This window comes from Saimiri boliviensis, chromosome 21, assembly GCF_048565385.1.
Source record: "Saimiri boliviensis isolate mSaiBol1 chromosome 21, mSaiBol1.pri, whole genome shotgun sequence".
NCBI classification, from domain to species: domain Eukaryota; kingdom Metazoa; phylum Chordata; class Mammalia; order Primates; family Cebidae; genus Saimiri; species Saimiri boliviensis.
In genome coordinates this window covers 4,903,371-4,920,983 of record NC_133469.1, presented here as the reverse complement: position 1 = coordinate 4,920,983, position 17,613 = coordinate 4,903,371, and the positions used below count along the sequence as shown (strand labels likewise).

The 17,613-nt window shown below is 46.5% G+C and overlaps 1 protein-coding gene across 2 annotated transcripts in view; it reads right to left on the bottom strand.

Moving 5' to 3' along the window:
• PPARA (peroxisome proliferator activated receptor alpha) overlaps positions 1 to 17,613 on the bottom strand; it is an 87,056-nt gene that overhangs the window by 15,147 nt on the left and 54,296 nt on the right. For both annotated transcript variants that reach the window (XM_010343308.3, XM_039463166.2), the window contains exons 4-6: positions 7,992 to 8,152; positions 3,329 to 3,467; positions 2,069 to 2,271 (exon numbers count right to left, since the gene is read on the bottom strand). In XM_010343308.3, coding sequence (XP_010341610.1) covers positions 2,069 to 2,271; positions 3,329 to 3,467; positions 7,992 to 8,152 — 503 coding nt within the window. The remainder of the gene's footprint in view (positions 1 to 2,068; positions 2,272 to 3,328; positions 3,468 to 7,991; positions 8,153 to 17,613) is intronic.

The following is a 17,613-nucleotide window of genomic DNA, read 5'->3' as shown; positions in this document are numbered from 1 at the left end:
TGAGAGAGTGAGCTCTGCTGCCCAGGCTGGAGTGCAGTGGTGCAATCTCAGTTCACTGCAGCCTCTGCCTCCCAGGTTCAAGTGATTCTCCTGCTCAGCCTCCCGAGTAGCTGGGATTACAGGCGCCCACCACCATGCCCAGCTAATTTTTTGTGTTTTTAGTCTAGACGGGGTTTCACCATGTTGGCCAGGGTGGTCTCGAACTCCTGACCTCAAGTGATCCATCCATCTTGGCCTTCCAAAGTGCTGGGATTACAGGCGTGAGCCACCATGCCCAGCCACAAGTGGCCCTTTCTAAGCCCCGAGATGTCACTGCCTTTTCATTGAAGGTAGAAAAAGAATGTAAGCATGTTTGTCTGAGAAGGAGGGAGTAGCTTTAGGAAAAAGGATCAAGAGCACATTCTGAGTGGGAAGTGAGCCTTATAAGATGGTTCGGCTCTGTGTTCCCACCCAAATCTCATGGTGAACTGTAATCCCCAGTGCTGGAGGTGGGGCCTGGTGGGAGGGATTGGCTCTTGCGGGTGAGCCTTCGTGAATGGTTTAGCCCCGCCCTCTTGGTGCTATTCTAGTGACAGAATTCTCACAAGATCAGGTCGGTTCAAAGTGTGCGGCATCGCCAGTTAAGATACCTGCTCCCCTTGGCCTTCTGTTATGAGTCAAAGCTCGATGAGGCCTCCCCAGAAGCAGAAGCTTCCTGTACAGCCTGTGGGCCGTGAGCCAATTAAACGTCTTTTCTTTGTAAGTTACCCAGTCTCAGGTGTTTCTTTATAGCTGTGTGAGAACAGACTCATATCCCTTAAAATAGGATTTTATTTTATTTTATTTTATTTTATTTGAGATAGGGTCTCGATCTGTCACCCAGGCTGGAGTGCAGTGGCATGATTTCAGCTCACTGCTACCTCTGCCTCCTGGGCTGAAGCAATTCTCATGCCCCAGCCACCCACGTACCTGGGATTACAGGTGTGTGCCACCATGCTGGCTAACTTTTGTATTTTTAGTAGAGATGGGGTTTCTCCATGTTAGCCAGGCTGGTCTCAAACTTCTGCACTTAGCGATCTGCCCACCTTGGCTTCCCTGGAGTGCTAGGATGACAGGCGTGAGCCACCTCGCCTGGCCGGATTTTTTTCTTTTAATGCACTTAATGCTGGGTGCCATGGCTCACACCTATAATCCCTGTGCTTTGGGAGGCTGAAGTGGGAAGATCACTTGAGTACAGGAGTTTGCGACCAGCCTGGGAAACACTGAGATCTCATCTCTACCAACCAACCAACAAACAAAATAGCCAGGTGTGGTGGTGCACACCTGTAGTCCCAGCTCCTTGGGAGGCTAAGGCAGGAAGATTGCTTGAGCCCAGGAGTTCAAGGTTGCAGTGAGCTATGATTGCACCACTGCATTCCAGCCTGGGTGACAGAGCAAGACCCTATCTCCATTTAAGAAAAAATGCATTTAAGAAATCACCTTAAGGCCGGGCGCGGTGGCTCAAGCCTGTAATCCCAGCACTTTGGGAGGCCGAGGCGGGTGGATCACGAGGTCAAGAGATCGAGACCATCCTGGTCAACATGGTGAAACCCCGTCTCTACTAAAAATACAAAAAATCAGCTGGGCATGGTGGCACGTGCCTGTAATCCCAGCTACTCAGGAGGCTGAGGCAGGAGAATTGCCCGAACCCAGGAGGCGGAGGTTGCGGTGAGCCGAGATCGCGCCATTGCACTCCAGCCTGGGTAACAAGAGCAAAACTCCGTCTCAAAAAAAAAAAAAAAAAAAAGAAATCACCTTAGTACTTGGTAAGCTATTAAGTGGTTTGTTTTAAGTGTACTAATTACATAGCCAGGATAATAACTTGGTTGCTAAGAGCTTTGAGGTGGCTCCAAGCAAGAAGATAGGCATTAGGCTACAGCTTAGAGTCTCAGAATGAACTATTTCCATCTTCGCTGTCCTTTGCTTAACTGTGGGATAAATATCATTTTCTCAACATTCAACACACGTGTCCTTACACGTGTCCTTACTCGTCCTCTACGACCCTGCTTCCACGTTGCCAACAGAACACAGAACGGCCGCAAACACCTACTGGGTTGTTACTGGCCTTTCCTGCCAGGATGAGCCGGGCTTTGACCTTGTTCATGTTGAAGTTCTTCAGGTAGGCCTCGTAGATTCTCTTGGTCAGATATTTGAGATCTGCGCTTTCAGAATCTTCTATGTCATCATCGCAGGTAAGAATTTCTGCTTTCAGTTTCGCTTTTTCAGATCTTGGCATTCGTCCAAAACGAATCGCTAGGGTTTGGAGGGGGAGATCCGGGCGTGAGCAGTGAGGTCATGACTGAGCTGACAGGGCTGGGTGAGGGGCTCCCCCAGGACTTTCACTCCCCCGGGAATGAAAACTCACGGGCAGTTCAAACCCATCCTTGATTCAGCTTTCTACTACGGAGAGATGAAAAACAAACTCCGTGTACTGTAGGCTTTTAAACACGTGCCGGCTGAAGGTGCTACCATCATTCATCTCATTAGCAGGGTGCACGCCACCATCAGAGGCGTCATCAACTTTTGAGTTAAGGAGGTGAACGGGGCTTCAGGATGAGTTTATATAATAACTGCTTTTTTTTTTTTTTTTTTTTTTTCCCCAGAAGGTAGATATGCAACTCTCATGAACGACTTACTTGACAGTTGCATCCATGTCACCATTAGCATGTTCTGAAACTACGATATGATTGGCTAGAAGGAAATGCATACTGTGGTGGGTGTTTGAAGTGGTAGCCCCTTCCTACGGATGAGGCAAACATTCTGTCATTTTGGTCACTTCCAGTTGGTTTTTCTATTCTGTATCAAAGTCTTACCATTTGAAGTTTCTAACAGTGAGTCCAATGCACCACTGAATCTCAGCTATTTGAGAGTTGCTTTTTTCTTTGAGACAGGGTCTCACTCTGTTACTCAGGCTGGAATGCAGTGGCACAATCTGAGCTCACTACAACTTCCCGGATTCAAGCTATTCTCCTGTCTCAGCCTCCCAAGTAGCTGGGATTAGAGGTGTGCACCACCATGCACAGCTAATTTTTGTATTTTTAGTTGAGATGGGGTTTTTGGCATGTTGGCCAGGCTGGTCTCAAACTCCTGACCTCAAGTAACCGCCTGCCTCCGCCTCCCAGAGTACTGGGATTACAGGCGTGAGCCACCGTGCCTGGGACACTTTTATTTTCTTAGGCCGCTCTGATTACAAAATGACTTGGGTGTGAAATGCTGAAGCACATTCATTCATAGCTTGGTCTGTTCGCTTTGAACAAGGAAGGGGAACCGAGCAATGGACTGGGAAAATGTGCGGGGCCAGCTTACCTACCGTTGTGTGACATCCCAACGGAAAGGCACTTGTGAAAGCGACAATACTGGCACTTGTTTCTATTCTTTTTCTGGATCTTACAGGTGCGATCACACTTGTCATACACCAGCTTGAGTCGGATCGTTCGCCGAAAGAAGCCCTGTGAGGGGAATACACGGATTTAAAGACACAGGCCCCTGAGAAACCAGCGCCCTTGCCTTACTCACCTTTTTTGCTGTTCATTCATTGTTTCTTTTTAAATGAATGAAATTTAGAGAAATAGTTCTTCTAGGCAAGGCATGGGGGTCACGCCTGTCATCCCAGCACTTTGGGAGGCTGAGTCAAGTAGATCACCAGAGATCAGGAGTCCGAGACAAGCCTGGCCAACATAGTGAAACCCCATCTCGACTAAAAATACAAAAATTAGCCGGGTGTGGTGGCGCAGGTCTGTAATCCCAGCTCCTCTGGAGGCTGAGGCACAAGAATTGCTTCAACCTTGAAGGTGGAGGCTGCAGTGAGCTGAGATTGCATCACTGCACTCCAGCCCTGGCAACAGAGCGAGACTCCATCTTGGGGAAAAAAAAAAAAAAAAAAAGATAAATAGTTCTAAAAAGTCTGAAATGATTGGGGCAAATATAGAATTTTAAACATCATTACATTTAATGTGAAAAACAATCAAATGAGGCCCCATTCAAAGCTGTTTCAAAATGACCTCATCTGACTTGGGCAAACACAATTACAGTTTTCCAAAGAGTTTCTCAGCTTTGTTACAATGTATATAAATGTAACTATCCCCAGGTTATGACATTTCCGTATTTGTGACTAAAGACTTTCTAGGAATTTTTCTAAGAGTATATTAACTCCCTCAAAGACACACATTACAATAAAAGGAAGCCCGCTGTTTGTAAACAATTTCCTGCTTTGTAATAGTGTCTTAAACTCGGGGCCGGGCGCGGTGGCTCACGCCTGTCATCCCAGCACTTTGGGAGGCTGAGGTGGGTGGATCGCGAGGTCAAGAGATCGAGACCATCCTGGTCAACATGGTGAAACCCCGTCTCTACTAAAAATACAAAAAATTAGCTGGGCATGGTGGCGTGTGCCTGTAATCCCAGCTACTCAGGAGGCTGAGGCAGGAGAATTGCCTGAACCCAGGAGGCGGAGGTTGCGGTGAGCCGAGATCGCGCCATTGCACTCCAGCCTGGGTAACAAGAGCAGAACTCCGTCTCAAAAAAAAAAAAAAAAAAATAGTGTCTTAAACTCTACCCAGCAAGAAACAATGTTACTAGATAGTCCATAAAAATGAAACTAAATGAGTAATTAATCACAGCACTGAGGAAAAGGCTACTTTACAAGGAGCTTTTCTTTTCTTTCTTTTCTTTTTCTTTTTCTTTCCTTCTTTCTTTCCTTCTTTCTTCTTTTTTTTTTTTTTTTTTTTTTCGAGACGGAGTTTCGCTCTTGTTACCCAGGCTGGAGTGCAATGGCGCGATCTCGGCTCACCGCAACCTCCGCCTCCTGGGTTCAGGCGATTCTCCTGCCTCAGCCTCCTGAGTAGCTGGGATTACAGGCACGTGCCACCACGCCCAGCTAATTTTTTGTATTTTTAGTAGAGATGGGGTTTCACCATGTTGACCAGGATGGTCTCGATCTCTCGACCTCGTGATCCACCCGCCTCGGCCTCCCAAAGTGCTGGGATTACAGGCTTGAGCCACCGCGCCCGGCTCTTCTTTCTTTCTCTTTCTTTCTTTCCTTCCTTCCTTCCTTCCTTCCTTCCTTCCTTCCTTCCTTCCTTCCTTCCTTTCTTGACAGAATCTCGCATTGTTGCCTGGGCTGGAGTACAATGGCATAATCTCCGCTCACTGGAAACTCTGCCTCCCAGGTTCAAGTGATTCTCCTGCTTCAGCCCCTGAGTAGCTGGGATTACAGGTGCCTGCCACCATGCCTGGCTAACAGTTTGTATTTTTAGTAGAGACAGGGTTTCACTATGTTGGCTAGGCTGGTCTTGAATGCCTGACCTCGTATCCACCAGCCTCAGCCTCCGAAAGTTAGGGGACTGCAGGCTCGATCTGCCACACCAGGCTACAAGGAGCTTTTTCAAAGGTACGCGGTTGCAAAATCTGTGAAGGAGTTCGTTTTTGCTTCGGGTTCTTTTTCCTCTGCTTTTTTTTTTTTTTGAGACGGGGTTTCGCTCTTGTTACCCAGGCTGGAGTGCAATGGCGCGATCTCGGCTCACCGCAACCTCCACCTCCTGGGTTCAAGCAATTCTCCTGCCTCAGCCTCCTGAGTAGCTGGGATTACAGGCACGCACCACCATGCCCAGCTAATGTTTTGTATTTTTAGTAGAGACGGGGTTTCACCATGTTGACCAGGATGGTCTCGATCTCTTGACCTCGTGATCCGCCCGCCTCGGCCTCCCCAAGTGCTGGGATTACAGGCTTGAGCCACCGCGCCCAGTCCTTTCCTCTGCTTTTAAGTCATTCTTCTATATTTTTGCTGCAGTGCGTCTGCTTGGCCCATGGGAGAGGGACAGCAGTGTGCCGGGGAACGTGAGGCAGGCTGATGTCTCCATGATGTCCTTACCTAGGCTTAGCACAGTGGGGAGGCTAAGGAACGCATGGGGTTAGAATGGGAAGGGTGGGGAGAGAAAGTTCTAGATGGCAGAATGCCACAATGTCCTGGCCGTGAGGTTCTCTCTGCAGCCCAGGCCTGGCTTGGGGCAGAATGCTGCTGTTCCAGGATCATAGATTGTGCCAGAAAGGCAGTGGCATTTTCCGAGGTAGTGAACACCTGCGGCGTGTGCCGTGAGAAGGGATTTCTTATTCAAAGCAAACATTCAGATGATGATTTCCTGCATGTCATGTACACACGGCCCCAGATTTGAGAGCATGTCTTTGTAATCCTAAAGAAACGCTGCTGCAGGGGCTCTCCTCATCACCACGCTGGCAAACACGGAAGGACCACCAGTCCACTGGCAGCATGTGGAACAACAGGGCCGCCTTCATGCACTCCTGGCCTGGGTCACATCTGCTTAGGGCAGGCTGAGCCAGCATGAAGATACACAGGGGGATCCTGTGGCTAGAATCGCGTGGCGAAGCCCCTGATGTGCAGAAAGGAACAGCCGGGGGGCAGGAGCAGCCAGTCTCTGGTTCTAGTCCCCGCTGCTGGGCACTGTGGGACCCTGAGAAAGATACTCTGTGTCTCTGATGGCCAATTCCTCTGGCAGGAGCATGAGAACACCTGGCCTTCAGGAAGGGTCTAGAGATCAATGGTAAAGGCTCTCTGTCTTGTATTCAAATGAAGTGATCATTCTTAATGTGGCTTGTTTTCTTTTTTCTGAGACAGAGTTTCATTCTTGTTGCTCTGGCTAGAGTGCAATGGCATGAAATCGGCTCACTGCAACCTCTGCCTCCCAGGTTCAAGTGATTTTCCTGTCTCAGCCTCCCAAGTATCTGAGATTACAGGTATCTGCCACCACACCCTGTTAATTTTTATATTTTTAGTAGAGACAGGGTTTTGTCATGTTGACCAGGCTGGTCTTGAACTTCTGACCTCAGGTGATCTGCCTGCCTCAGCCTCCCAAAGTTCTGGGATTACAGGTGTGAGCCACTGTGCCTGTCCCAGGGTAGTTTATTTTATTTTAAAGAACACACTTCTGTAAGTATTTACAAAGCACAGAAGAACCATCTGTCCTAGTCTCTCTAAAGCAGTACTCTCCAGCCTTTTTTGCACCAGGGACTGTTTTCATGGAAGACAGTTTTTCCACAGATAGGGGGTAGGGAAGGGATGGTTTTGGGATAAAACTGTTCCACCTCAGATCATCAGGCATGAGATTCTCATAAGGGGCATAAAGCTAGATCCCTCAAATCCACAGTTCACAATAGGGTTCATGCTCTCAGGGGTTCTGTGTTCTAAAGAGAGACGCTAATCTATCACTGAGGTCAGTTGCCTTCTTTCCTTTTTCTTTTTTGAGACAAAGTCTCACTCTTGTTACCCAGGCTGGACTGCAGTGGCATGATCTTGGCCCACTGCAACTTCTGCCTACTGGGTTCAAGCAATTCTCCTGCCCTGGCCTTCTGAGTAGCTGGGATTACAGGTGCCTACCACCACACCTGGCTAATCTTTTTTTTTTTTTTTTTTTTTTTTGAGACGGAGTTTCGCTCTTGTTACCCAGGCTGGAGTGCAATGGGGCAATCTCGGCTCACCGCAACCTCCGCCTCCTGGGTTCAAGCAATTCTCCTGCCTCAGCCTCCTGAGTAGCTGGGATTACAGGCACGCGCCACCATGGCCAGCTGATTTTTTGTATTTTTAGTAGAGACGGGGTTTCACCATGTTGACCAGGATGGTCTCGATCTGTTGACCTCGTGATCCACCCACCTCGGCCTCCCAAAGTGCTGGGATTACAGGTGTGAGCCACTGCGCCCGGCTCTGGCTAATTTTTTTCAGTATTTTTAGACAGGGTTTCACCATGTTGGCCAGGCTGGTCTCAAACTCCTGATCTCAGATGATCTACCTTCCTTGGCCTCCCAAAGTGCTGGAATTAGAGACATGAGCCATGGTGTCTGGCCTGAGGTCAGTTTCTTATCTGGGACTTTCTGAGATCACTCAGTAATGACTGTCATTTGCTATAAAAGTAACCACAAGTGTTTGATGGTGGCAGCCATTGGGCCCCGCTCCAGATCCCCTCTACCTTGCAGCCTTCACAGGCGTGGACTCCGTAATGGTAGCCCGAGGCTTTGTCCCCACAGATTCTGCATTCGATGTTCAGTGCTCCACTGGGAGACTCGTCCACGCTGCTCGGGACCACAGGGCAAGTCACTGAGGAGGGGCTTGAAGCTGGTGAAAGCGTGTCTGGGGAAAAAAAGGAGAGACCGATGAATAGTTCGGGCATCACTCTCCTGTGTCTGAACAGGGTCTATGAGGATGTCATTTTGCACATAAGTTGGCAGAACATCCACGCGGGGCTGGGCCTGCATTTATGCACAGTAAGTGTGCATCAACCACGCTTACAGCAATTTGGCAAAGCTCAGTCTCTTCTTGGGTATGAGTGTCACACCAGGGCTCTTTGGCTAGACTGTGTGGTTAAGACCAAAGGTGACCACAAGGATGCATGCCGAGTTATTGGGACTGGCTGCCTCTAGGTCACACCCTCTTGCACTCCTACAACTGCCATTGTGCTGCGCTTCCAAAGCCAGCCTGCTCTCACTGCTGCTAAGCTGACCCCAAGCTTGGACCAGCAGGCCTCTGATCACACATCTCCCGACCCGCGCACCTCTGATCACACATCTCCGGACTCAAATATCCCATCCGTACATCTCCGATCTGCACATCTCCTATGCACACATCTTCACATTGACACATCTTTGGACCCGCACACCTCTGGACCCACAAATCTCCTGACCGCGCATCTCTGATCCGTACATCTGTGCTCTGCACATCACCAGGCCTGCACACCTCAGAATCCCCACATCTCTGGACCTGCACATCTCCAATCCACACATCTCTGGACCCCGCATCTCTGGACCTGCACATCTCCAATCCGCACATCTCTGGACCCTGCGTCTCTGAACCTGCGCATCTGCAATCCGCGCATCTCCGCTCTGCTCAGCTCCAGACCCGCACGTCTCTGGATCCCCGCATCTCTGGACCCGCGCATCTCCAATTCGCCTAGCTTCTGATCCGCACATGTCCTGATCTGCGCTTCTCCAGTCCGCATATCTGATCCGCACATCTCCAGACTCGCGCATCTCTGGACCGTCACGTCTCTGATCCGCATATCTCCAGACCCCCACATCTTTGATCCGCACATCTTGGGACCCCCAGCATCTGATCTGCACATCTCCGGCCCCCCACATCTCTAATCTGCACCTCTGGGTACCTGCACATCTACTGATCTGTGCATCTCCAGACTGCACATCTCAGGAACCACACTTTGCCGGACCGCACATCTCCTGATCCCCACATCTCTGGACCTGCACATTGCCATCTCCTCCATACCTCACACTGCAGGACTCCCCTTGCCCCCACGCATGACACGTGCTACATGGAACTCACTTTCCTTCTTTTCTTCGTCCTTCTCTCCCTCCCTCCCTCCTTCCTTCCTTCTTTCCTGTTCTTCCTGTTCTTCTGCAATTGTTAACCCAATACATGCACCAGAATACAGTATAAAAATTTATGTGGGCAACACCAAATACATAATCCATGAAAGGGAAAATATAAGTTAGAATTTATGAGAGCTAATAAAAGCTTCTGCTCTGCAAAAGACATTGCTAAGAAAATTAAAGACAAACCACAGACTGGGAGAAAATATGTTTAACACCCATGTGGTAATATACAAAGAGGTCTCGAAACAACAATAAGAAAACTAACAACTCAATTGAAGAATGGGCAAAAGATCTGAACAGGCACGTCAGCAAAGAGGATATACAGATGGCAGGTAAGCATATGAAACGGTGTTCAGCATCATATGTCATTGGGGCACTGAGAATGAGAACAGCAATACGATGTCACCACACAGCTACTGGGATGATTGAAATCCACAAAACCAACATCATCAAATCTTGTGAGGATGTGGAGCAATAGGAACCCCCATTCATTGGTGGGAATGCAGTCAGATGGCCATTGGGATGACCTTCTGGCAGTTTCCGACAAAGTAAAGCAGGTTTACTGTATGATGGACTCACACTCCTAGGTATTTGTCCAATTGATTTGAAACTTCTGCCCACACGAAACCTACACATATTTAGAGCAGCTTTATTCTTTTTTTTTTTTTTAGACGGAGTCTTGCTGTGTCACTCAGGGTGGAGCACAGTGATGTGATCTCAGCTCACTGCAACCTCTGCCTCCTGGGTTCAAGTGATTCACCTGCCTCAGCCTCCCCAGTAGCTGGGATAAACAGGTACCCATCACCATGCCCAGCTAATTTCTGTATTTTTAGTAGAGACAGGGTTTTAACATGTTGGCCAGGCTGGTCTCAAACTCCTGACCTCAAGTCTGCCCACCTTGGCCACCCAAAGTGCTGGGATTACAGGCATGAGCCACCATGCTTGACCAACTCTTTAATGTAATTATGAAAGAAGCCAGTCTGAAAAGGCAACATACTATGTGATTTCAAATTCATGGCATTCCGGAAAAGGTAAAACTAGAGTGATGGTAAAAAGGTCCATTTCTGGGCTGGCTGGGGTGGGAGAAGCAGGGCTGAATAGGTGAAGCATGGGGATTTTTGACGTGGGGAAACTATTCATATGAAAACGTAGTGGTCTGGGAGTGGTGGCTCATGCCTGTCATCCCAGAACTTTGGGAGGCTGAGGCCGGTGGATCACTTGAGCTCAGGGGTTTGAGACCAGCCTGGGGAACATGGCGAAACCCTGTCTTTACAAAAAATACAAAAAGTTGCTGGGTGTGGTGGCATGCACCTCCAATCCCAGCTACTTGGGAGGCCGAGGTGGGAGGATCAGCTGAGCCCTGAGAAGCTGAGGCTGCAGTGAGCTGAGATTATACTGCCACTGTACTCCAGTCTGGGTGTCAGAGTGATGCCTCCATCTAAAAAATAATAAAGAAAAGAAAAAGAAAGAAGGCGAAAGGAAGGAAGGAAAGAAGGAAGGAAGGAAGAAAGAAAGAAAAAGAAAGAAAGAAAGAAAGAAAAGTGGGAAAGAGAGGGAAAGAAAGAGTGGGGCCAGGCATGGTGGCTCACACCTGTAATCCCAGCAGTTTGGGAGGCTGAGTTGCGGAGGCTGCTTAAGCCAAGAGTTTGAGACCAGTCTGGGCAACAGGGTGAAGCCCCGTCCCTACAAAAAAAATTAGCTGGGCATGGTGGTGGGCACTTGTAGTCTCAGCTACTTGGGAGGCTGAGGTAGGAGGATTACCTGGGCCCAGGGGGTTGCGGCTGCAGTGAGCCAAGATCACGCCACTAAACTACAGCCAGAGCTTAGAGTGAGACCCTCTCTCAAATAAATAAATAAAAATATGAAGTAAAAACAGATGGAAACAGACAAATCTGCAATTATAACTGGAGATTTCAACGCCCCTGTCTTAATAACTGGTAGAACAAACTGACGGCAAATCAAGCATAAGGAAGACTTCAACGACACGAATAACCAACTTTATTTTATTATTATTTTTTTTTTGAGATGGAGTTTTGCTCTTGTCACCCAGGCTGGAGTGCAATGGCGCTATCTTGGCTCACTGCAACCTCTGCCTTCTGGGTCCAAGTGATTCTCCTGCCTCAGCCTCCTGAGTAGCTGGGATTACAGGTGCCTGCCACCACACCCAGCTAATTTTTTGTATTTTTAGTAGAGACAGGGTTTCACCATGTTGGCTAGGTTGGTTTTGACTCCTGACTTTAGATGATCCACTTGCCTTGGACTCCCAAAATGCTGGAATTACAGGCGTTAGCCAACATGCCTGGCCATTAATAAACAACTTAATCTAATTGATATTTACAGAATATTCCACATAGCAACTGAAGAATACGGATTCTTCTCAAGTACATATCGAACATTTACCAAGACAGGCCATACTCTGCATCATGAAATAATTCTTAATAAATTATAAAGGATTCAAATCATGCAAAGAATATTCTCTCTTTAGACCACAATGGAACTAAATTAGAAATCAGTAACAGAAATATGTCTAGAAAAATAATCCTCAAATATTTGGAAGTCAAAAATAAACTAAATAACCCGTGAACTCAAGAATAAAGCAAAAGGGAAGTTAGGAAATATTTAGGATTAAAAGCAAAAACACAGCATCTCCAAAGCTGGGCATGGTGGCTCACGCCTGTAATCCCAGCACTTTGGGAGTCCAAGGCAGGCGGATCACAAGGTCAGGAGTTCAAGACCAGCCTGGCCAAGATGGTGAAGCTCTGTTTCTACTAAAAAGGCACAAACTAGCCAGGTGTGGTGGTGCGTGCCTGTAATCCCAGCTACTCGGGAGGCTAAGGCAAGAGAATCGCTTGAACCTGGGAGGCAGAGGTTGCAGTGAGCTGAGATCACACCACTGCACTCCAGTCTGGGCAACAGAATGAGACTCTGTCTCAAAACAACAACAACAAAAAACAGCATCTCCAGCATCTCCAAATTTGTAACATGATGTTAATGGAGTGCTTAGATGGAAATTCTGGCACTAAATGCCCAGGTTAGAAAAAAAGAAAGGTTCAGGCTGGGTCGGGTGGCTCATGCCTGTAATCCTAGCATTTTGGGAGGCAGAGGCGGACAGATCACCTGCGGTCAGGAGTTCGAGACCAACCTGGCCAACATGGCGAAACCCTGTCTCTACTGAAAATATAAAAATTAGCTGAGCATGGTGGCAAGTGCCAGTAATCCCAGCTACTAGGAAGGCTGAGGCTGGAGAATTGCTTGAACCTGGGAGGTTGCAGTGAGCCAAGATAGAACCACTGCACTCCAGCCTGGGCAACAGAATGAGACTCTGTCTCAAAATAAAATAAAGTGAAATAAAATAAAATATAATATAATTCATAGGCATCTAGACAGACTGATCAGAAAAGAGGGACAAAATATAAATCATCAAAATCAGAAATGAGAGAAGTGATACCATTATAGATTCTGCAGATATCAGAAGGATAATAAGGGAACATTATGAACAACTTCATGTCAATAAATCCCATAATTTAGATGAAATGAATAAATTCCCTGAAAGACACAAATTACCAAAGTTAACTCAAGAAGACAGATATGAGCCAAATAGCCTCGTTATCTTTTTTGTGTGTGTGACAGAGTTTCGCTCTTGTTGCCCAGGCTGGAGTGCAATGGCATGTTCTTGGCTCACGACAACCTCTACCTCCCAGGTTCAAGAGATTCTCCTGTCTCACCCTCCAGTGTAGCTGGGATTACAGGTATCCACCATTATGCTTGACTAATTTTTGTATTTTTAGTAGAGATGGGGTTTCGCCATGTTGGCAAGGCTGGTCTTGCCTCAGCCTCCCTAGTAGTTGAGATTACCAGCACCCACCACCATGCCTACTCCTGATCTCAGGTGATTTGCCCACCTCGGCCTCCCAAAGTGCTGGGATTACAGGTGTGAGCCATTGTGCCTGGCCAGAGTAGCCCTATATCTATTAAAGAAATTGAATATGTGGTTAAGAGATTCTTCCCATTAAGAAAACTTTAGACCCAGACAGCTTCACTTGTGAACTACCAAGCATTTAAGGGAGAACAACTATCAACTCTACAGAAATACTTCCAAAAAATGGAAGAGGAAAAACCCTGGGTTGCATATCCCTATTCCAGAAGTCCAAAATCCAAAACTTTCTGAATGTCGATATGATGCCACAGTGGAAAATTTCACACCTGATCTCACGCGACAGATGGCAGAAAAACCCACAAAATTATTTTTAAAATTGTATAAAATTGCCTTCAGGCTATAGGTATAAGGTATTTATGAAACATAAATTTTGTGTTTAGTCTTGGTTCCTGTCTCTAAGATATCTCATTATCTACATGCAAATACTCCCAAATCCAAAAAAAAGATCTGAAATACAAAACACCTCTGGTCTCAAGCATTTCAGATAAGGGATACTTCAACCTATAGTTCCTAGCTCATTCCAGAAGGCGAGAATGATTCTTTTTTTTTTTTTTTTTGAGATGGAGTTTTGCTCTTGTTACCCAGGCTGGAGTGCAATGGCGCGATCTCGGCTCACCGCAGCCTCCGCCTCCTGGGTTCAGGCAATTCTCCTGCCTCAGCCTCCTGAGTAGCTGGGATTACAGGCACGCGCCACCATGCCCAGCTAATGTTTTGTATTTTTAGTAGAGACGGGGTTTCACCATGTTGACCAGGATGGTCTCGATCTCATGACCTCGTGATCCACCCGCCTCGGCCTCCCAAAGTGCTGGGATTACAGGCTTGAGCCACCACGCCTGGCCGAGAATGATTCTTATATAAAAACCAGACAAAGATATTAATAAGAAAAGAAAACTAGAACCAATATTCCTTAGGAACATGGATGCAAAAATTCTTAATAAAATTTCAGCAAGCTATATCCAATAATATATAAAGCAGGTAATACATTATGACCAAGATCTATCCTGGGAAGACAAGGTTGGCTTAACCCTTGAAATTAAAACAATTTATTTCACCATATTAACGTTAAAAAAGAAAAACCGTTTGATCTTACTAGAGGCAGAAAAAAGGATTTTCCCAAATCCAACATCATTTCCTGATAAGAGCTCACAGCAAACTAGGACTGGAACGGAGCTTCCTCAACCAGATGAAAGGCACCTAAGAAAACCTGTAGCTGACATCATGTTAATAGTGAAAGACGAAAGCTTTTCCCCTAAGATCAGGAACAAGGTAAGGATGTTTCACTTCTCTTTAACATTTTACTGGAAGTTCTAACCAGTGCAATGACATTTGAAAAATAAATGAAAGATTTATAGCTTTGCTGGGCACTGTGGCTTGTGCCTGTAATCCCAGTACTTTGGGAGGCTAAGGTGGGTGGATTGCTTGAGCCCAGGAGTCCAAGACCAGCCTGGGTGGCAAAATCCCATCTCTACAAAAAATACAAAAATAGATGAATGTGGTGGCACATGCTTGTAGTCCCAGATACTCAGGGGGCTGAGGTGGGAGGATTGCTTGAGCATGGACCAGTGCGGGGGTCAAAGCTGAAGTGAGCAGTGATCACACCACTCCAGCCTGGGCAACAGAGTGAATCCCTGTCTCAAAAAAAAGCTGGGGGAGGGGTGGGTATGGTGGCTCACACGTGTAATCCTGGCACTTTGGGAGGCTGAGTTGGGTGGATTCCCTGAGGTCAGGAGTTTGAGACCAGCCTGGCCAACATGGTGAAACCCTGTCTTTACTAAAAATACAAAAATCAGCTGGGTGTGGTGGCAGGCGCCTGTAATCCCAGCTACTTGGGAGGCTGGGGCAGGAGAATCACTTGAACCTGGGAGGCAGAGGTGGCAGTGGGCCGAGATTGCACCACTGCACTCCAGCTTGGGTGACAGAGTGAGACTCCATCTCAAAAACAAACGAAAGATACATAGATCGAGGAAAAGTAACAAGCAAAACTGTGTTTATGGCAGATGATATAACTATCTACGTAGAAAATGCTAAATAATCTAAAAAAGTTACTAGAACAAGAGCATATCTGAAAATCAAATACGTTTCAATATATAGCAATGAACAATCAGAAGTCAAAATGTAAAAAAACCTGTACCATCATTTACAATAACATAAAAAATATGGGCATAAAAATATCCTTATAGAATAAAAAAATAAAATCATAAAAACTATAAAACATCACTAAGATAAACTGAAGGAGACCTAGCTAGATGGAGAAATAACCATGTTCATGGATAAGACATGAAAAGAATAAATGAGCAGAATAAAGTTGGAGAACTTATCTAGGTGACTATCAGCCTTCTTAGAAAGCCACAGTAATCAGGACCCTGTGAGATTGGTGTCCAAAGGGACACACAGATCAATGCAGCTGAACAGAAATAGACATGCAATATGTGGTCAATTGATTTTCGATAAAGATACAAAGGCAGCTTAGTGGAGACAGGAGGCTTTTTAATCAACTGTACTGGAATAGCTGCAAGCAAATTTAAAAAAAAAGAAAGAAAGAAAGAAAGAAAATGAGCATTTGAACTAAATTAACTCAGTGGATCTTAGACTTAAATGTAAAACCTAAAAATATAAAACTTCTACAAGAAATGACCTTGGACCAGGCAAAGATATGGTAGATGTGACACAGAAAGCGTAATCCATGACAAAAAAAAGGACATTGATAAAATTGGACTTCATCAAAATTAAGAACTGGTCTGGCGTGATGGCTCACACCTGTAATCCCAGCATTTTGGGAGGCTGAGGTGGGAGGGCTGCTTGAGTCCAGGAGTTTGAGACCACCCCTGGCAATATAATGAGACTCCATATCTACAAAAAGTGAAAAAATTAACAAAGCATGGTAGTACACACCTGTGGCCCCAACTGCTTGGAGGCTGAGGTCGGAGAGTCCCCTGAACCCAAGGGGTCCAGGCTGCAGTAAGCCATGATCACACCACTGCACTCTAGCCTGGGCAACAGATTGAGACCCTATCTCAAAAAAGTTTATTTTTTAAAGTAGAAAAAAAGTGTGTGTTTTTAAAGATACTGTTAGTAGACAGAAAAAGAAAGACAAACCACACACTGGGGAAAATATTTGTAGATCACATGTCTGATAAAGTATTTGTATCCAAAATATATAAATAATGTTCAATAGTAAATAGCAGAAAAACAACACAATTAAAAAATGAGCAAAAGGTTTGAACAGAAATGTCACCAAAGAAGATACGTGGCAAATACGCATAAGAAAAGATGCTCGGTATCAGCAGGGAAGAGCAAATTAAAACCACGACAGTGAGAGACCATCACACACCTACTGACATGGTTAAAATTTAAAAGGCTGATCATGTCTCATGTTGACGAGGGTATGGAGGAACTGGAACTCCCATATACTGACAGTGGGGATATACGATCGTATAGCATTTTCTAAGATTTTTCCAAAATGTTGGAAAACATTTTGTCAGTTTCTCAAAAAGTTACACAAACACCTACCATCTGTTCCAGCCATCATACTCCTAGGTATTTACTCAAGAGAAACGAAACCAGAGGTCCATACAGAGACTTGTACGTGAATGTTCAGAGCAGCTTTATTTGGAGTATCCACAAGCTAGAAACAACCTAAATGCTCATCAACAGGTGCAACAGGTGCGTGAAGAGGCAAACTGTGCTGTATTCACACAGTGGAGGAAGAAGAAGGAACTATCGATGTTTGCTGCGTGCAGATGAGTCTCAGACACTCTGCAGAGTGAAAGAAGCCGGGCTAGAAAGAGTATGTGATGTATGAGTCCATCTGTATAAGGTTCTAGGACATACAAGGCAACCTAAAACGATAGAAAGTGGATCAGTGGCTCAGTGGGGGAGGGAGGCAGGGAGGCACCAGGCTGGGGAAAGAGGAATTAGAAAACAGCACAAGTCAACTTTAGGGGTGATGGACGGGGCCACTATGGATAGACGCAGGAGGCTGATAAGGGGGGAGTCCCCAGAGAACTTCTAACCTGCCTCACAAGTGTTCACATCCGATGCTCCTGCGCAGATGAGAGAACCTGCCCAGGGTTCCCTTGCCTGGACAGGTCCTCAAGGGACTGGGGACCACCTGGGCACCGGGAGAATGGGGTGGAGCCATGAGAAGTTCTCACCTTGTGCAGCAGGGAGGAGCCTGGCCTCCTGCTCGCGTGTAGCGGCCTGGTCATCAGTCTGCAAGCTGGGAGCCCCTTGGCAGGACCCCCTCTAGCTTTGTTGAGAGTTTTTTCTTT